The sequence below is a fragment of the Toxotes jaculatrix genome, chromosome 10 (assembly GCF_017976425.1).
Source record: "Toxotes jaculatrix isolate fToxJac2 chromosome 10, fToxJac2.pri, whole genome shotgun sequence".
Classification (NCBI taxonomy): domain Eukaryota; kingdom Metazoa; phylum Chordata; class Actinopteri; family Toxotidae; genus Toxotes; species Toxotes jaculatrix.
Window position 1 is genome coordinate 20143998 of NC_054403.1, and position 22295 is coordinate 20166292.

Consider the following 22295-nt stretch of genomic DNA (forward strand, 5'->3'; position numbering starts at 1 on the left):
CGTGTTGTGCATTCTGAGATGCTTTTCTGCTCACCACAGTTGTAAAGAGTGGTTATCTGAGTTACCTTAGCCTTTCTGTCAGCTCAAACCGGTCTGGCCGTTCTCATCTTACCTCAAGACATTTCCATCTGCAGAACTGCTGCTCACTGGATGTTTTTTTGTTTGTTTGTTTTTTTGAACTATTCTGAGTAAACTGTGTGTGAAAATCCCAGGAGATCAGCAGTTTCAGAAATACTCAAATCAGCCGACATATACTCTGTTTCTGGCACCAACAATCATACCACAGTCAAAGTCACTGAGATCACACTTTTTCACCCGTTCTGACTTTTGATATAAACATTTATTTGAACTCCTGACCTGTATCTGCATGATTTTATGTACTACACACGATTGCCTGATTGGATAATTGCATAAATAAGCAAATGTTCAAGTGTTCTTAATAAAATGCTCAGTGAATATATGAATGGGTGACTGAACATCTGTTGTTGCAGTGAATGTGCAGGATTTTAGGATGAGAACACAATTCTATTTCCTTTCTTCCAAACCGGTTAATGCAGGGATGTAGCGGGAATGCTGGTAGTAGCACACAGATTAAATAAAAGCTCCTCTGGGGCCATGCTGGCAGGTCCTTTCTCTATACCCAGGGTCAACATAAAAAAGTATTCCACTTATCCAATGACCATTTAATATGCACCGTTCATTGATTCACATTAAGAAACATCTCCTCAACAGTGAGCTGGTAAATAATTTAGAGGATCTGCTGTCACTAAGGGTTCCGTTGCACTAGAGGGACAAAATTAAAATTGAAGATCTCATTTACAGGAGAGAAGGCAGAGAATTTGGGTAACAAGTAGAGGCCAGGCTGGATAAATCAGTGAGCCGTTGAAATGAAAGGCTCAAGTGCCAATCAAAGCTCAACAGGACAGAAATGAGAAAAAGAAAAAAGAAAAAAAATCTAAAATTATGTTTTATATAGGTTCATAACAGATTAAAGAGAAAAAGGGCAGGCACTGGCCATGTTTATTTTGGTAGATTGGAGGCAGGTTGTGCACATGACACAGAGCCATGCGCTTGTTAAGGTCTCCGAATGGCTGGCTTTCTGATATGGAAAACTAGACTTTCTATCTATTAGAGCTTAATGGACAAAGTCGCCTGGAATAATAGACTCAGTCCCAGCAACCAAAAGCTTGTCTAACCTCACTGATCAATCCACATGGAACAGGTCCAATGAGATTCTTTTACATATATCAGTTAGAAAATAGATGGTTTCCAACAGGCATTCCCTTGCTCTGATTAATGGGGATGACTTTAAGAGGGATATTGCTGGAAAAACCCATATTAAAGCTGTATTTTCTCTCTTTGAGGTGTAAATAAACACACAAAGAAGTAAACTGCATGAATTGTCATAAAGATGTTCCAGGTACATATACTGTATAGCCAAGGAATTTTTATATTTAACTTCCTGGTGAGATTATAGTACAATATAGTATATTTCCACCTGTGGGTCTCTTGCGTGTGGTAGTAATTTCTTCAAAGGATACTTTCATCCAGAGGAAAACTTTGTAGGTAAACTAACAATCAACATAGTGAAAGAGCAACATAATGTGTTTATCTCAATTACTTTGGGAGCCTAAAATCTAGAGCTATACAAACAGTTGATCCTTCACAGCAAGCTAAGCATCATGAGACTTCATAATATCTGTTTTTATAGTTATCAGCAAAGATGAAGCAATTTAAAAGTGAGTCCTCTTTTGATTTTGTTGAACCTTCTGTTATTGTGCCAATAATAAGAGATTGTCACAAAAGTTCTTTGAGCTGTGGTATTTGCAAATATCACTCAATAAATTCCCAAGCACAGTGCACAACTTGCAGTATGTGAAAAAAGCTTGAGTTACCTGACAGGATTACTAGTGAGAGACACTCTGAGGGACTCCAGGCAATTGAGTAGTTTTTCTTCCGTGATGCCAGAACGCAGCTCATGGACATATTCTTGGGATGAAAGTGTACACTCATGCTTGCTGTTCCTTAGTCCACCCTGAAAGCAAAATATCAACAGGACAGTTATTAGATTACCATCATACACCATAACCTCAACACCTATGGTAATGTGATGAAAAAATAAAACAGTATCATCAATAACAAAATAAATTTGTGAACAGTGATAAAAGACACTGAAGCATGATTTGACAAATAAATGGTTATATAGTTCAAACATTACACGGCAATATGGCAGTTGTTCCACTGATATAAGAAAGAAATAAGCAACATTCCAACACATTAAATCAATTGAGAACAGATGTAACTATACCATGACAAGGATTTTATGTTGCTTAGTCAGTACCTTGTGTTCTGTAGGAACAGTTGTTTGATTAACAGTAAACAGTACAAATGACTTAAATTTTTGGACTCTCACAAAGGTGCTAGTGATAAAACCAGGCCAAAACTTCTCTTTTTCTCAATCAGCCAAAACTCTAATGATGGACCATACTCAAAGCGAGCCAAACACTAGGCTCTACATGATATCTACCGCAGCTCCTGCTTGAAGTAAATGGATTCTTGTGTCTAATCTCCACAGACGGTGCAAGGGACATGTTACACTGATGCTTGCACAATGACACTACCTATTGGCAGCAACACAGAAACACACCACAACAGGAAAACACATTTACACAATCACTCTCCCAGCACACAGCGAAGTCAACATCATACACTATATTGAGCTACAGCTTAGTGCAATGTGTCCATTTAGTCCAGCCACCAACATAAATACAAATGAAAAGGATTTGCATGTAAAAATGATTAATTTACGAATTTATCTCTTCTCTCAATACATGCTCCAAGAACAAATTTGTGTTAAATTAGAAATTTTCAGGTTCTGTAGTCAAAATGAGCCACATTTCAGATGGGGGTTGAGTCAAGGCACCATACAAAATAAAATGAGGAAACATGCTGCAGAAACAGCACAACATATGCCTGAACCAGAGTGCTGGGCAAAATCATCTTCACTGTGTTCATCCCTGGACTGCTGGTTCCCCACAAAGTGAGCTGTGCTAATAGGCAGTTTGGGAAGTAATAAGCTAGCTCATTTATCTGGAGAAAAGAGGCCTGCTGCTCTCCTGCAATGCACAGTCAACATGAAAGAAACTGTTTTTATGTTGGCAATAGCAGAGACAGTATAACAACAGCAAGCTACCAATAATTCTGTATTTCTAGGTGTAAGCTGAGTCCATAGTTTGATTGGCTCACTAAGGACGAGAAGCATTTATTTGATAAAAGCTGACATAAAATCACATCTCAAACTGCAGGGGTGACTTCTGCCAAAACCAAGTAGAAGGGGTGACTCCTCCACAACCAGGCTCATAGTTTCTCTTTGTAAGTTGAACATTTTCTAACCAACACCCAAAAATTGTAAACAAGGTTCTACTAATGCCATTTCAAATAAGATTTTACTTTATTCATTTTTTTTTTTTTTTTTGAAGGGAGTGAGTGTACACACAGATGAGCCATTTTTCTCTGCCATGGCTTTAGACGTTTTTCATCTGCTTTCCACTAGCACTTCTAAAATCTCAACAAAGTTAAAACTGAGAGTGTACTTTCACATAATTGTCTAGTCTTCCAGACTATCGATTGAATTCGTAGTAAATCCATTTTCTGTGCTTCTCTCTTTTCTCTGTCTTTCGCTGCTTGATCTATACAAACATTTATGCCATTCATCTTTTTCTCAAGCACCACTGGGTGAATGTGGAGGAGTGACTGGCTTAGCTTTTATCTGACTGAAGGTAGTTATTAGGCCATAGGGAAAGGTGAGAATCCTTCTCATTACTATCTAGATTTCCACAGGACTCTTTATTGCACATTTCTGCCTAACGCTATTTTACGTGCTTTTTTGGTATTGACTATGAATAGAAAGACTCAAAAATAAGAAATAATGAAATTGATAAAACCAGTCATACAGCATGAGAAACTTCAATTAGATGGAGAAAAGGAGAAAGACAGATTCCCCAGACACTTAACAAAACCCTGAGATGAAATGTGGGGACTATGCAAACGAGTCACTTCAAGGTTCAATGACAGTGATGTAAAACTGTCTTTACAGTAGGTATAACAATGCCAATTACATTTTTCTGCTTAAGTACTTAAAAAAAAGATGTGCTTTTAATCCCTGAGTGGCAGTGCTTACTGTTTTTAAACACACTCTAGAAATCGGTTCTCATTGTCATTTGTGTTTCACTCACTTAAAAAAAAAAATACTCAGGAATTTTTACCTTTAACAATCAACGAACTGTGACCGTGTCTATATGTGTGTTTCCATCCATCTACCAGAGCACACACCTTCTTTCTTTAGGCTCTAAATTCCGAAGCCACAGTCTTTCTACTTTATTAACTTTGATATGTACAGTGTTCAAAAAATTAGCATTTTCAATCACAGCCCAAAGCATAATCTTCCACTGTCTCACTTAAAGGGCTCTCAGATAGGATATGTGCAATCGATGTATGCCTCCAAGGGTTACTCATGAAGATGTCAAAAAAAAGATGTATGAAAACATTCTGAATTAATGTCATGATATGATAACTAGGCAATCTGGGCATGATGAAATTATTATTTACCTCAGCATTTAGCTGGGTCTATTTTTAGGGTGCCTTTTTAACATCTGGCCAGAGGACAGTAACCAAGTAAGTACATGGTGCTTATCTCACAGAGCTACAAAATAAACTGTGTTCCAATTTATGAACCAGACTTGCCAATGTCACTGAAAGAGGCTTATTTTGTGTGCTATTATAACAAAATTTCAGACATAATTGAAGCCTAACCTTTACTTTGGTTGTCATACCATTGTCAATATAAAAGCAGTATGAGGTGCTCTGCAAAAGGTGTTGAATACCCCTAGTCCAGACTCTACCTGAACTGTATCTGGACCATTAGGCAGCTACACACATGTCCTCCACTGGCGTACTGCATAAAAGTGCTCATTAATTTAAAACACTTTCAGCATAATGGGCCTATAGATCCTCAAGGGGGATCCTTCCCTATTGAGAAGAAGGCTGAAGCTACAGTTATCATTATCCAGCAGGGCTGATACTCCTTGGGCAGGGCCCTACCAAAGGTCTGTGACTAGAACCATTTAAACAGCTGATTAGAAGAGTACATCATGCGTGTCTGATCTAATCACGCCAGGAATCCAAGAAGAACACACAGTCCATGTGAGCGTTCCTTGTCCTTGAAAAGGTGAGGGGAAAAAGATTAACTACAATTGGCATTTATATGCTCAGGCTGAGGATTGTTGGGGTGGCAGTGTAATATGCCACCATCACAGCAGTCAAATCAACAACTCGTCAACAAACGTTTTGCTGTAGAGAAGGCTAGGGTTTTCAAAACACACCGCTGTCTGCAGTGGATCGGTTTAGATGAAAAACAAATGCTAAAGCAGCGAGGTTGGATAGACAGTGGAGAGGCAATATGTCAGCACTATGCTGTTTAAAGCTTGAACGACAATGGCAGGTGAGATGTATTAAAGCCACAGTGGTGGGTTTCATGCAAGTCTGAAGACCAATCACCTGCCATTTAGCGGAGGCTTGACTTTGACAGTGTTAGAGCTTAATCAAAAGCACTCGATGGTTTTGTCAAGGACAGCTTTCCAGCATGAGGAAGAATTCAACTTCAAAATACACTAAAACACCACTGATACAACTTTAACACTCAACAGTTAATATATGTGCTTTTGGCAAAGTAATCAACAACTAAACATCATAAACGTTGACCCAACCACAGCAAGAGGATACTGTGTGATGTCTGAGAGAAGGCACTCACAATTTCAAGAGTAAAAAAGCTGCCCACACTACTGTGGTTCCATTTTTGGACATGGCTGATTAGGCGACTACATTTCAGAACATTACTTCCTCAGTAATACACAGGGGGCGGTGAGGGGGAAACACATCACCCACTTTGTATTTATCTACTTTACCTCTCAGTAGTTCCCAGCAGGCATACCACTATGTCCAGAAAAGCTAGAGCTCTGGTTTCACCGCATGCTCTGACCTCTGGAAACCAAAGACACTGACCATAAACTGCTTTTTCATGACCCTAGCCCAAATCAATGGAATCCTTTGGGATAATATCAACATTACAGCACCACACTGGCAGCAGAGAAACAATCTGAGGAGAGGGAGGGGGTATTACCTGCTGGCTACTGGGTAATAGATTTTTTCCTCTTCAGGCTCACAAAAACGGTCAACAGACAAAAATGGTCAAAACAGACCCCAGAGAAAGGGGGCAGGCAAGGATGGAGGGAAGGGGGCAGGGGAGGTGGAGAGAGAGAGATGTTGTGTGGGTTAGTATGTGATGAAGCAGGGGGAGATAGAAAAAGAAGGGTACAAAAAGAGAGAGAAAGTATATGGGGGAGAAAGGGCAGGGCAGAGAGATAGAGCATCATGAGACACTGCAACCTCCACAGTAGAGGACGGACACAGTCTTTTGACCACAGCCTAGAGCCTCATCTCCAGCCGCTTATTGAATCCCCTATTTGTCGATAACAGTATTTCCTGCCAAAGAAAATAGTGCTGGGAGCAATTACTTCAGCGAGCCTGTCAATTTCATTTTGGGGGGTTAGGGGAGCACTGAGGCTCATTCCCACCTCCTCCATCACCTCTGTCTCCCTCTCTCTGTGCCATGGGGAGTGACAGAGTGTTGTGCCTTCTATCGAGGGCAGGGCAGGGAGACAATGCCAAGGCGGCTGTACCGCCACATGTCATCTTCACCTGTAATGAGCCCATAACAAGCTGGCAGCTTCCTCAGTGCCCAGTGCTCAGCACACTCAGACAGACTGATAGATACATTATTCAGCCTCATTGTCAGCTTACTGGAAAACCACATGGCAACAACGTGTCTGGCCAGGAAGCTAGAGGCGGGAGGGAGCTGTCTGCATTCGGCTTTGCTGCCTCGCTCTCTCTTTCAGACACATGCACAACTACACAACCTTCTAAACAATGTTCTTATCTCTTACAGCATTGTGAGATGAGGAGTTACAGTTAGCACGCGACGCAACAACAGAAGAAAAACTCATCTGTGATCATGTATCTGCAATTCATCACAGCACGAGATTAGCATGATACCATGGTGTCTTTAGATGGCAAGCATGAAAGTGATCCAAAGCTTTGTGTCTGAATAACTGTGCTTCCTCTTAATGCAAAATCATGACACCACTGTACTCACTTGAATGAAACAGTCTTTGCAGCAAAGCATGGTATTTAAACTGGAGCACTGATGTTACTGTCATTTTTAAGATTTATTTTAAGGAGGGGCAAAAATGTAACAACCAAGACTGACTCCTACAACACCATCTAACAACTTATTTGATTGTTTGAATGTAACGAAGTTGTCTTGCTGCTTGGACAAAAAGTGATGATATTTAAACACTGCTTGTTTTACAATTCTGATTAAAGGAATTTTGCACAGAAGACATTCAAGACAAAATGACTATAAACATCTTAAAGAGTTTACAGCCACATCTTGCAAGCTAGACTTACAAAAATAACTGCACGTGGGGGAGAGGGATATGCAAGAACACATTCTCAACACCTGATGGTGTGATTGTGATATTTTTGACAGAACAGAAGGCTTAGAGGGCAAATCTTGAGGGAAAACCCAAGTAAATGCAACATTCAACACATCATATAATAGCCTCCACCACACACCCTAAAAAGTCATAGACAAAAAGTTATGGAATAATGAGAAATCTAATTACTCCTTCTTTGTGTGTAATTAATGAAAATTACTATAGCACCCTACTACTACCCTACCCGGGAGCTCTTTGTAAAAATAATAAAGATACAATCTGAGCAATTAGTGCATATCATGCTGTATAGTAGCCACATTATAACTTAATTTCCTGCTCATTAGGGGCTGGTAGATTAGTTGAGAGCAAAGATAACACAAGAATAGGTAAAACAAAGTCTACAGACACGTAGATCCAAATATCACGTCTCACCCTTTCTCGTATGATACAAATATGACCTATGAACAACGCTGTCACATGTGTGTGAGAGATGTTATATAAATGAGCAATCTTACATTTAACACAATCTAAAGTTTGGCATGAGTCTGTTGCAGCAGTGGTAAAGGTCAACGGCAACACGGATCAGTTGAGATGCTGGTTGGCTGGACAATGAGTTTTCCCTAGCCCTACTTAAAGGACAGAGTCCTGCTGCTGGCAGATAAGACATTTCATCTAGCCACCAGGGCGCAGGGCTCCCAGCTCAGTGGGGGATTTCCCACCAGACCATGTGGCCAAGCATTTCGGCCCTTTCACTGCTCCTCCACCTCCTATTCAGTCTCTTTACTTCTTCCTTTTTTCAGTCTTTTTTTCCTATCTGTCGGTCGCTGTATTTCACTCACTCCATAGTGAGGTGTTTTTGAACCCTGGGTGACAACCACGAAGAAATATGTGTATATCTGTACACACTGGGGGCTTTTTCTTCTTGTTCTATTTATTTTCTTCCTCTATCTTCTGCCTGTTGTGGTCAGAAAACAAAATCTAAAGACATCTTTTTTTCTCTCATGTCTGGGCAACTACAACTAGCTGATAACACAGACACAATTAGGCCTACAACATTCTCTCAATAATCATGGCAGTGGCATTACATCTTGTGTCCAGACAAGACAGAGAGGCAGACTGAGAAGAAAACACAAAAAAGAAACAATCGGGTATTAGGCTGGTAACAGCTTGAAAATAGTACTGCAATGTTCACTTTGTAAGAAGCACTGGGCAGGGGACAAGGCATAATGTTATTTGTGTATTTGTGTGTGTGTGTGTGTTGATCCCCAAGGTCTGGAGGAAGAGCACCCAGTGACAATAGCAGCCACAAAACCTGAGGATATTAAACATTCCCATTCCCTTTTTATTTCAACACAAAATGCCCACAATAGTTTGTAACAGTAATTCAATTACAAGCAGGGGTATGCTGCTTCTATATTTGTTTGTTGTGGGTGTGTGGGTGTGTATGCATAAATACGCCAAAAGGTCAGGGGTACCTCAGCCATGGGGTTGAATAGATATGAGATTTATTTATTCAGAACTAGAATTTATACAGGAATATGTTTTTATTAAAGAAAGGTCATGTTCTTGTAAATGGGTTTTAAACTTTCAAACAAAATAGAAAGGAACAAGATCCCTTTTATGTCTAGAATTTACTCGTCATGCAGTTATGAATAAAGGATGCTTCTGTGCTCACATAAAATGCCTTACATGACTTTAGACATTGACGCATTCGGTGTCTATAATGAACAAAGAAATGAAATGCATTCCTTCAGCCTCATCAGCAATAACTACACGTGGACCTCTGAAAAAAAGACATTTTTGTCAGAGACTGCTACTAATGAAAATGTTTATCAGTATGTCCTTATGAATTGTATGTTTTTCATGATGCAAAAGACAATTTTCAAGTGACAAAAACATTCAATGTGATGGCTTGGCAAGTGCTGCGGTAACAACAACAACGCTGAAAAAAAAATATTTCTCTCTACCCCAAGCCACTTTTGCTGCAACCTTTCACCACTTAAATCCTGCCAAAGTCAAAGTAGAAGTCAGTTCAAGGTTATCCTGTTTGCGATGCTTCCACCTTGACCTTTACCAGGCTAACAACAAGAGGTGATTGTGTTTACCTCACCTCCTTCCTTTCTCTTTCACACTTTTAACTTCAGCCTGACCCACACTAGACAGTTCAAGCTCTGGAAAAAAACACACCCAACATGTCCGTCCTCCTGGCTGTGCCCCAGATGTGGACAAGGGGAAGGCAGACCAACAGGCACTGTCAGCAAACTCCCTTGGCTTTAATCCCTCTGAGAGTTGACCTACAATATGCCATCATCAGTGTTTCAAATAGTGGCTGAGAGAAGTCCACAATGATAGAAAATTCAGTCAAGGAGAGCTGGAATCCTTATCATCGCACGAGCTTAAGGGTAAAGCAGTCACAGCCAGTAAAGCGAGGTTAAAATCAAAACCAGAGTCTATTTGATGGCTAAGTGAAACTAAAACTCTAAAAAGCACTCACTGAAAGTCTATACAAACGTAGCCAAGCTACTGAGCCATTGTAAACTTTTTAAACTGCAGAGAGTGGAAGATGGAATTTAAATGCTTATGTGTCAAAAAGAAAATAATATCAATAAAACAGGATCTTGAACAATCCAGGAAACCATCCAAAAGCAAAGACTGAATTCTGTTGCCAATGAGAAAGAAAAAAAAGAATCAAAGTCAACCTGTTACTTATAAACTTGAGGCTGTTTACTGATAATTAAATAAAAAGAATAATGGACATAGGGGACAGGAGAGAGAGAGAGAGAGAGAGAGAGAGAGAGAGAGAGAGAGAGAGAGAGATGATGGAGCCACAATAAACATGGTAAATGAATATATGAATAAAACATGGACACAACTAAGAGCTCCATTAAGAAAAATTTAGATCTGAGAATCAGACAATGAGTAGAACAGAGAGGAGTTTTTGACAGAGATAAATTACTGCTACAGAAACCAATCACACACATCTCTGAGATACCATCCAAATACTTCCATGCTTCTGTATGTACAGTAATACAATATTGTACATTTCCCTTCTTAATTTCTACTATAATGTAAGTGGCTGTCGTACATTTCCCTTGGGTACTCAGCCAATTTAGACAAAACCCCTGCCAGTGTAAAATACATTATTTTAAGCAAGATCAGCCTATTCAGCTGAATGCAGAAATATTACTCAGTCATTTCCCTCTAAATTTTGATGGTGGATAAGGGTTTTGCAACAACGTTATCAACCACAGGGGTTAAAAACCTATTTTTGTGCCACACTGATGTGGAAACTGTTGACACACATTTGCATTCCAGTGCGGGAATATACACACCTAAATTAGAGTTGTGCAGCATCAGTGTATTATTAAAATGTGATTTTAGAACAACAACAAAGAAATAATTTTGCTTTGTGTTGATTAATGAAATTGAGGGGTAAGTGAGGGAAGATGCTGGAACATAACTGCTGACAGTGGGGGAGAGCCATTCACAACCACTGTGCGGCAACCTAAGACAAACCTGCTCAAGCCCATGGAGACGAGTATGGTTCTGAAGCTCCTACATGATCTGCTGCTTAAAAAGGGAAGCATTCAGGCCCTGGACCCTTAGTGTCTACAGCCACATGGGTAGGAATTTTGGCCTTGCCTTATTAACGCTCACAGAACTGTAGCAACGTGGACAGAGCACAAAACATATTTTCACATCCCAGTGCTAGCAACACCTGCATGCACACACACGCATATGCAGCCACACATTGTTAAAAATGTACTTTAATCTTACTCAGTGAACTTCATTACTCTTTTCAATAGTGTGATACGTTTTTGTGAGCATATTTAACTAACTGCCAAGAAAATCTTGAACCACAACTTTTCACCTTTTTGTGTGTACGCGTTTGTGTGTGCAAGTCCACACAACACGGTTTTAGTCACATATCTGCATGTGCGTACATCCCTGTGTTCGTACACGTATGTTTTTTGGGTTATGTTTGTGTGTGGTACAGAATATTCTTCTAAGCAGTTCTCTCTGTGTTTTGCAGGACTCCTGCCTGCGCTGAATTTCAATGACACCTCTATAAAGATAGGAGCAGATGTCAGCCAGCTCAGTGAAAGTCAGGTAGAAGAGAGTGAAAGTAGTGAGTGAGTGAGTAAAATTGAGTGCACACTAGAGGCAGAGAGAAGTCTTAAGTTATGTGTCTATTTGAAGAAGTGTAATACAAGAGACGAGTATGATTTACTGTAAAGGTATAACGTGAAAGAAAACATATCTTTTAACATGAAAAACTGAAAGGTGGCCGACGGACAGGTTTTTCAACAATGAGATCATTATGGAGACTTATGGATTTTTTTTTCCACCACTAAGTCAACCTAAAAATAAGCCCTTGCACTGACTCACCCACACTGCTTTCAAGATAATGCACAAGCCTCCAACCACTCACCAATCAATTCTAGGTCAGCAGGTGACTCAACATGGCCCCAGAAGTTCCCCAAATGCACAAAGACACAAGTTACTCTATATGTAGATGAGGTGAGAAAGTAGTCAAAGTTCCACAGAAAGTGACAAACAATGACGGAAGAAAACTTGAAAGGCATGTCAAGCCATCTTGGCACATTTTTCCCCCTCATGTACTCCCAGTGTCGTGGTGGAGGGGGCTAAACAAGTGAGCTGTTAAGCAGGTTAAGTCACACAGGATCTAATTTAGGTTTTCACTGCGGTCTCTGCTGCATTGATTGCAATGTGAAGGCCTAATGAACTCCGTACTCTGTGCTCTTGTTTCTTGCTCTGGGAGCTGGGGTACGAAGCCAAGAGCTGCAACTACTGACTAAAAGTTTGGAGGAAGACTACAAAAAAGGTTTGAAGATAGGAAAACAACGCTGAGACGATGAATAAATGAGAACGAGTACTGACGCTGATTTGTAATGCGTGTCCTGTTTTATGCTCCTTTGTCCTTCTTCGCTGACCCTCTACATAAGGGACTAACCTTGATAAATCATACATAGGGCAAACACACTATGGGGGCAAAAGGTCCAGGTTAGTCTGATATTCTTCTTTTCTGATTTGCCTTCCCCAGCGATTCAGCTGAATAACAATCCTTGTTCCTACAATAAACAACACTTCAATTATCTTTTGTTGACTTAAAAAGTTGAGAGAAATTTTGTGTGTAGACACAACGTGTGGCAACAGATCATGAGCAGAACCGGCAACCTGTGAGAGAAGTGGGTTTGAGTTCGTCTAGTCATTTTGAGGATGCACAACTAAGCCTGAAAGCTAATAGAGTTCTATGAAGGGATTGGGAGCGATAAGAACAAGATAACATGACTTAGATACTTCTCAGTAGTTAATGCACGCACAGCCAAAACTGCACAAACACGATGCATTCACTCAAGACACCTTCGTGGAACAGCACACAATAATTCACAAGTACTGGTTCAGCAAGCCAGAACACATTCAGCAACCCTTTCAATATCCTGTCAATGGCTGAATAAGCAGCTGTCTTTATTTCAGCAACTAAAAAAGCAACAAGTACGGGTGGTTACTGTATATATTGGCTTTATCTACCCTTCTTTGTTGCTGTGCTGCCCCTACTACTCCCATCTCACCATGGTGGCGGGTCTGGTCTTGTCTTCAGTATCTATATAGAGCATGCTGCTGCCAGCATTCGGGACAACAAAGCCAAGCTTGTGTTTGTGTCTCTGCCATTCTTACCAAAGTTTACAGCTCTCTCTGGCCCCCATCTCACAATGTCAACTTGGTGGAGTCAGCTGCCATTGTGCAAATGCTCAGTAACAATACTCACTCTGCTCTTTGTGTCCACAAGATCAGCCTCTTATAGGTGTGTATGAAAGAATATATACATGCATACATTGACAGCTTTTAAGATAAGATTTAAACTTATTAAAAGCCATTTCCTATGTCATTCACATAGCTGTGATTTGCACATGTGGCTCATAGGATTATCTGAGGTGAATGTTATGTAGTAGATTAGCTCAAACTTTGTTTTGTTTCCTAAACCATTGCGTGACCCAGTGTCACAGAGCGGTGTGTGTTGATGCCACCAGAGGAAGTATCTAGTCCCACATATACAGACTGTGGAGACCAGTGTGAAATTTAACAAAGGTTCCACACTGAAAACCTAATTCTGTAAGTGCAGGCAGAGCCCCCTAACCTCCTCTTGCAGACTGACTTTGTGGATGCAGAATCAAAGACTTTATAAAGCTTCTACCAAGGAAAGGTTGGTGGGTCCATCCTGAGCCACTTAACACATGCATGCAAATTTCATGCACTGCTCCACAGCTTGAGTAGACAACCCTATTTAGCCAGATAGAGTGAAGCCTGTGCTAACAGAACCATTGGTAAATTGTAACCGTCCTTACTTAACCTCTGTTCGTGAAATAGTCGATACCCACAACCCATCATTCCCTGGTCATCGTCTCTAACCTGAGAACGAACTGCCAAGGATGTGCAATAAATAACAAAGAGGGGAAAAAACAAGCAGGGTGACTGAGGACAAAAACTGGGCGCAGGTAAACATGATTTGGCAGAGACATTAATGATGTCCAATCCCTACACAGGTTCTGTGGGCAGACTCTGATGAAGGGGACAAGCATGATTTACGACAATGGTAGTCCTAGGAGAATGGTGATGGGCCTTGCCCGAAGCAGAATGGCTGATATGCGAGTGTGTTTGTATTTGTGTTAATGTTTGTGTCTGCGGTACTGACCCTCAGCATGGACAGGATTGTAAATGGGAGTAGACTGAGCTCTGACCAGGTAAACACACATGAATGTGTAATATGTACACAAACCCCCCACACACACACACACAAACTCACAAAGCAAGAAAAAACTCTGCATTTCCTGAACCTCAAAGCAGTGGGATGGGTACATTGGATTTAGTTATTATTTCCAGGGCGGTCAGCTTTGATCTCCTTCTCATGTCTGTATTGGGGTCGTCTCATCTCTAATAACCACAGGTACATTTCCTCTCCTCTTCCCTGTTAGCTAGATAAATAGGATTTCAAATTGTCTGGTACTACCCCATCAGAGGAAAAACATGATCCATGAAATATCTTCCCATGAAAAACCCATACTGGGAGATTATCTTCTCATCACACAGACAGCACAGCTAACAGATAAGGGTGAGAGAGGTGATCTGTACTGAAAGAGAAACACAATGTGTATGTGTGAAGGAGAGGGTATGTGCACAACTGTGTTCTTGTGTGTTTGTGTGCATGTAAATAGACAAATAGCAAAATAGATTTTGAGAGAAAGTGAGAGTGGCGCAATACCATTTATGTGTTTGTCTCCAGTCTAAGAGGGGTTCCCCTTCTAATCAAGCATTCCTGGACGCATTCACATTGAGGCCTCAGGAAACATAAACTGTTTCTTCTAATATCCGCACCATTACTTCATCTCCATTGAGAGCCTGCAGCCCATTCAATAGCAGTAGAAATACCTATTCATCAAGGCATCTGTGTCCAGGCCTTGCCTAATAACAGATGGAGAGATCTTTAACTGCCTATAAATGAAGGCTCCAAACTTGAGAGAAAGCACTTGCATCAGCAGAGCAATAGCTAAACGAACTCTCTCCCAGGTTGGGCTTGACTACTCCAACAAAGCAAGATTAATTTGCCTGTTGAATTGAGGCCGATGCCCCAGCCATGGCATGCTGCCTAGCTGATGTTGAGGTGCAGTGGTGCCTCCCATCCACCAGGAACATTGGTATAATGTCAACAGCGCAGCATTACAGGGAAAAGCAGAAACTGGCCTCCACAGCTTTAATTAGAAGAAAAGAACATGCATTTCTTTGCATGGCTCTGAAAACATCAAGTCATCATCACAGGCCATACATACACATGAAAGATAAGTGGGTAGTCAATGAGACAGATGGCCAAGACACAGATATTTACACATCACTAGTATAAGAATTGATATGCATAAAAATATTAGGACTAATAAGAACTTGAGCAGGTGCTCTGTTCAGGTGCTATGACACTGGGGACAATTCAGATTACACTGAGTTTATGATTATATTTAACTGGACTATGATGAAGTCCATTACAAAAGATTAATTAAAGAGATACTGCAAATACAATATCCCTAAGCTATAATCAATATTTCCATTAACAATAAAATGATAGTACCATTCAACACAATAAAAAACGGGCGTTCAGAGAACACAATATCTGACCTTAGGTGAATTAATTAAATACCTGAACCTGTACAAGATGAGAGATGAAGACACAGTTAGTGAAACTCTGCTCTGGAGAGGGAGAACTGGTCAGGAACGATGAAATGAGAGAGAAGAAATTAAATTATTTCAATAACAGCTACCCGTCCCCTCATACACACATGGTATGTCTTTGTGTGTCAGCGAGTATACCTGCACATGTCTGTGAGCCAAACTATTTGAGACACTATGAAGCTCTACCTTTTCAAGCACAGGCTACTATGGGACCGGCTTCCTTTTCTGGCCTCTTTGTTTTTTTTTTCCCCCACCTCTGACAGGTGTGACCTTTCGGCTGTGCTTGCAGAGGCCACTCTCGCCCCCAAACAGTAGGCCTGGATTAGTCACCATCTCTGAGGATTGTGGCGCCTTGCACGAATGCGCATGTGAGGCCCAGGCTCTCTCCAGCATGGCCGAAGGGCCTGCTATGAAAAATAGAACACCTAATGCCTGGAGATAGAGACATTCATCAAAGACCAGGGCCCCTGCCTGCCTGCTTTGTGTGCTGCCTTCCCTCCCTATTCTCTATTCAGTAGTGAGATGCAGAAACAACTCACTTATTGGAGAGTAATAAAAGAGAGATGGGGAGCTTTATTATTATTGCTGTAAAAATGTAATATTATTTCTAGAAATTGTTCCCCCAAAAGAGTCCCTTGCTTTTTTCTTTTTACAATTCTTCCTGTTTCAAGTGATCTCTCATAGATAGAATGAAATCTCTCTATGAGAGCAGACATCAACAGATGGATGCGTATGGAACTTCTTCAACACTTGATTCAGCACAGTGGGGTGTCTCCATTGGCCACCTTTTGAATGACAATTGCAGGAAGACCACTGGGAATACCAGGAGGGAGCCAAAAAAATACCCTGGGAAATAGTAGCTATGCCAACTGGCGCCGAGCAGCCAGACCAGTTAACCTCTGCAGTGAACTGCTAAACCCTGGGGCATGGCTCGGTAATGACATCTCTTCCTTTACGTCTTTGCTCCATCTCTGCATTCCTCTCCGTTGATCCTGGGAGGTCACAGAGGAATACTGTGGTGGAAGATGATGCCCAGTGTGCGGTCATGCCAAAATATAACAGGACACAGGGAGAGACTGCTTTCTCTTAGTTTATTCAAATTCCACTCTACCAACAAGGGGTTAGCATGATACTGGGCGAGGGGGGATGGCGCGCTATTGAAAATATCAAAGCCTAAAGGTTCTGTGCCATGGGATTCCTGCATTGCCTGGAAGACATGGAAATGAGGGCGAACTTGTGGAGCAAGGAATGTAGACAGCTCAGAAGCACAGAGTTCACACACACTGAGATCAGAAAAGATAATATGCATGCCCAAACTCATGCTGCATGCACATGTCCTTCCAAACCACTCAAAACTTTGATTTGCCACTGCAATCTACAACTTCAATTTGCACTCTTCTTATAGGATGGAAGAGATGGATTCAAAAAGCCATGTTGACAAGCAATGGCCCAAAAGATTCGACTTCCTTCAGTGGGTAAAGGCAATTTTTCACACAGGGCTTGTACATAACAAAGCAGACTATGCCAAAGGTTAGCCGGCAGGATTTTAGACGCACACACACACCATATCTCTCAGTAACACCACAACTCCAGGTGCCTCATGGGGCCACTGCCTTGCTTCATCCCTTCATCTATCCACCCATACCCCCATACCCCTGTCTCTCTGATCCTCATCTTCTCTCTCAAAACCTTAGGTTTAGATGGGCCTTCGGTGTGAGAGCTCCTGCTGTCATACACAGTTCTTCGAAGAGTAACAGGAAAAGGAGAAAGGAAACAAAATGATAATATTCAAACAATAGTTCAGCAGTGCAACAATCCGAGGCAGAAGCTTCTCTTCTAGTTTCGTATGCAGTAAACAACCCATGAAGAGGTTTCACTAATAAGAGCAGAAACATTGCAATGCTGCCTTCATGTACCCAAATATGTCTGTTTGCTAAAGTGACTGAACATTGCGTCAGGCATGTAGATTGTGTTTGTGTATGTGCTTTTGTGCGTGCCTATGTGTGCAGTCTCCGCCAATGCCAAGGGCCTCTCAGACGTGGGGGGTAAAACGCTCTTTGAGAATGGGATTTAGTAACACACAGGCAGCTCTGGCATGGCTGCTTCAAAGTGGAGGCAGGCGGATATTCCTTCTGTACGTGTGCATTCCTGTGATTGTGTGCACATGTGCGTGTGATGTGCGTTTTCTCATGGATAAACCCACTGCTGCTCCAAAGGAAGAACTCCCCACGTTCGTACCACCACATAGAAATGTGAAAGAAAAAAAAAAAAAAAAAAAACATTTGGATGATTTCTGATATTACAAAATATATCTCAGACAAGGAAACCAGAAAACAGAGCAGGAGAGAAGGGGGCAAAGAGGGTGAGGTTGGGTGGACGACTAGGTGAGGAGTCTTCAGCGAAATGAGGTTGAACTGTCAGTTTTAGTGAATTTCTACAATACAGATTGCGTCTTGAGACAACAGCATCTGGGAGTGCTCTATCAGAATGCGTGACAGCTTCTCTCTAATGTAATAAGTACACAACAGATGCAGAAGGATTTTACCAGGTGAGTGCTTTTCAGTTTGGAACACCCTCTCCCACGCAGACACTTGCATGTTTTCTCATGTGTATGCACATATATTTTTAAATCTGTATTTAACCACACTCAATTATGATCTGCTAAAATACTTCCATACTTCACCATCATTTATTACTTTGCATGTGAGGTGTCTAGATTTAGCTGCACGTGAGGAGACAGAAGTAGACGTGTATTTTTTCCAGTGGTGTCCCTTGCAGCACACATATTGCATCTCTTCAACAAAACATTCCAGACGAGCGGCACAAGCTACTGCTATCTGACTTAGAATCATGCCAGTGTGTAATAGAACATGAACATATTACTTGCCCCAGAATCATTCAGCATTTCATCTCATTCCATTTGGTTTAGCTGACCGTGACTCTGTCTGGTTCCACTACTCCTGCCAGCCACCACAGACTGATATGCCTCCTCCAAGAGACTGATGAGTAGGCAAAGATTGCTCAAACTTCTGCTCAGTAGGCCTCTCTCTGCCAGCCAGCCAGCCAGCCAAGTTAAAAGATTTATAATTTGATCTGAAAATTAGCTATCTAAATTTGCCTGGTGACAGGGACCGGATTTTATGATTTTTCCATACAGGCAGTTTTCTAGGCTGCCTGAAGACTGACAAGGATAAAAGTGAAATGAAGGAGTCTGCCAAGATGCCAACCATAAAATTCCATCAGCCAGAGGACTTTACTGCTCCGGGCCCTTGCCCAATGGGCAACAGGAGACAGAGAAACAGATAGAGAGAGAGACAGAGTAAGAGAGAGAGAGCTATGAAGAGGAAACAGATGAGAAAAGGAAGAGGATTTACGATGGGTGACGATCCCCTTTTAACCCCAATATTTGCTAAGAGGAAAAAGGATGGCGAAATTACATTACGGAGGCCGCGATCAATAGCCACAAACATTAAATTGCCCCTGATTCCTTCTGACTATACACATGGCTTTATGTGGAGCAACACCACTCAGAGCTAGCAGCACCTGGTGTAGTGATGACAGACGTGTTCCTGACGCAATCAAGGGCTACTGAGCATCTTGGCCCTGTCTTAACTTCATCTTTCACGGGTCACTAGCAAGCTACTATAAAACCAAAGCACAGAGTCAATACTAATGAGAGCAGACATATTCCAAGTGGAACCGGTGACAGCGAGTGTATCAGCCGCCTTTCCCACCACTATCTGCCTATCAGTGGGTGAGCAAGGCCATGCTGGAGATTAGGTTTCAAGAGAAATGCGGTGAGTGAGTATGACTTGCCTGTCACTGTATCTACAAACACCTCAGAGAGTTGTCACAATAATGGAATTTTTGTTTGGAGGGATGGTGGTAGCAGTGGGAACAGAGTACACAGATAAACAAGAATATAGGCTCAGCTGTCAGTGCAGATGTGAATCAGGACACTAGATTATCAGATCTAATTCTACATCAGTGAGAAAACACCAGTACTACAATTTGTGCTGGATATCATGATCAGAAGGTGATTATGCAGCCCTAATATTACACGTTTTCCTTTTGGCTGAACCTCACAGATCACGTTTGTATTTGACCCTGCTCTAAACACGTCGGCCATAAAACCAATACCAGAATCCATCTGTCACCACTCAGTATGCACAGGCAGAGACAACGGCTTGAAGCAGCTGTTCTAACCTCTAAGCTGTTTCTATTTTCACTTCCTTATCCATATTTAATTTTAACTTGCGCAATACATCATATTGATTGTGTTTAATCGCTTCACAACACAATCCGCAGAAGTATAGATTAGCTAACATTTTCATGCTTTGCCTCTCTAAAAACACCATTGCTTTGCTTTTCATTTGTAAGTCCCTCACTGGAATATTTTCTCCTTGTAACACGAGTGCAAGACTTGGATGATTAACATGCAAAAAGGTGCATTCAACTTGCTATGCACCAGTGACAGCAATAATGTCCCGCCGCGGACGCAAAATCCCTGGGGTTTAATCACCTCACTATAAAGACTCTAAAGGAAGAGTGCATCCTCATTCTGAGCAGGAGTAACATTAGCTCAGTCAGGCTAAGACAAGCATCACATTCATGGGCCAACAATGGAACCAAGCGCTGTGGTAAATTGGCCTGTATAAGCTCCATAAACCATTTCAGAAAATGCGCAACTGGTTAGTGGGCAGACATAATGAGGTTTATCGCATTGTAAATGCACACAATTGGCCCTGTTTGGTAAAATACGATGAATGCACAGGGGCACTGGGGTGTGAACCTCTTTAAGCGTCTCTAAGAATTATGGGAGCGCTGATGTCGATGTGTGCTTTTGCTAAAATGCTATCATTATCCAACATGCAAGAGGATTTAAAAAGCCGAAGTAATTTATCATTGAGTGCATACCTCAATCAAAAGTCAAGGACCCTGCCATCCTCTCTCTGCTCTTTGTGCTTTGTATCGACAACATTTGGCATTTTTAATGAAGACTTCCTTGAATCCTCAGGATCTGAAAGAGCTTTACTCTATTTCCCTTGGTGACGGCTCAGCGCCGGCATGAGTGAAGTCAATGTTGCCTCCCGAGTGGCACCCTAAGAACGCACCTGGCCTCCTTAATGGAGACACCCACACTGGAACAATGAAGTAATTGACAACTATCCTTCGGAGCTTTTCAGCTTGGATTCTATTTGAATGCAATGACAATAACAACCAGAGCGAGAAAACAATACAATGGCAGATAAACAAGTGTGTGAATATTAATGTCGCACTTAGCAAGATCTCTGCCCTGGCAACACTATCAGAAACATCCAGGCCAATTAATTAGAGAACGGGACTTGACCTTCAAGGTGCATCCACTGCAGTTGTTTGTTGATAGGAAACAAGGACAGATTTGCTCATTTGAGATTAGAGAGTTGGGGGGTAGAATTAATGGCTGTTTAATATTGGATGACATTAGGATGCATTTGTTTAATGCTGGGCAAAAAAAAACAGCAAAATAAATCAGATCTGTTTCTTTGAAACAGGAAAACCTGTAAAGCTACAGTTTAGACTCCCATGTAAGGCTCAAGTCATATCATTCAAGCCACAGTGTTTAAAAAAAATATACCATAATAATAATACAAAGGTGATGCCGGATGAGATCTTTGAAAAAGATCCGCAAACCATACTTAGGACAAGATTAAATCAAACATGACCTTACTATTACTGTGAGAACCTGGCATTTGGGAGATACTTTAACCATCAACTGCTACTTAGCCTCAGCAGCTAATGCTTTTTACACTAAAAAACATTGCATGTGTCTCCAAAATAAATAAAGAAATTGAATACAATATAGCACAAGAAAAAAAGGGTCTTTCTGCTGTCTCCTATTAAAACCTAATATTTAATAAAACAAAAACACTTTGCTGTAACATTACATTAACCGAAACACTGCTGCTACACTGAATTTCTTTTTTATAAGAGAGGAGTAGCTCGCTGATGGTGCCAAAGATTAGAAGAATCTCAGTTTCATAGTTAAATTGTGACATCAGGGCTGAAACCCGTTAGGTTTAAAATGAATGTTTTCATGCATCTTGATTAACCTTGACAGAACTTGAAAACTCATTTTGTAAGCCATCGATTTTTATGCCAGCACAGAGTTAAAATGAAACCTTCAAATGCCTGCACATTAATAAGAGGGATCAATCTGTTGCATCACCTGTGTTCAGCGATACTGTATGTTTCAATAAATTCATGGACACTGTGAAGCAAATCAATACTTTTTGACACGTGAAAGGATGTAGCAGATTCCAGCTTTTACTCACCACTATTTACTATATAGGCACACACACTGTTCACACACAACGGCGTGAGAGGAAAACAGTTCTTCCAACATGCAACAGTCAGTCTGGTGGCTGTATTATCCTCCTGCACTCCTCACCTTGTTTTCATATATGTCTACTGCACATGTGTGCACACGAGTAAATGTATGTGTATGTTTGTACTTTCATAGAT

General features: G+C 41.2%; 1 protein-coding gene across 7 annotated transcripts in view; it reads right to left on the reverse strand.

Annotated features, from left to right (window-relative positions):
* diaph2 (diaphanous-related formin 2) overlaps positions 1-22295 on the reverse strand; it is a 372649-nt gene that overhangs the window by 279726 nt on the left and 70628 nt on the right. For all 7 annotated transcript variants that reach the window (XM_041047578.1, XM_041047581.1, XM_041047580.1 and 4 more), the window contains one exon: positions 1896-2035. In XM_041047578.1, the coding sequence (XP_040903512.1) occupies positions 1896-2035 (140 nt within the window). The remainder of the gene's footprint in view (positions 1-1895; positions 2036-22295) is intronic.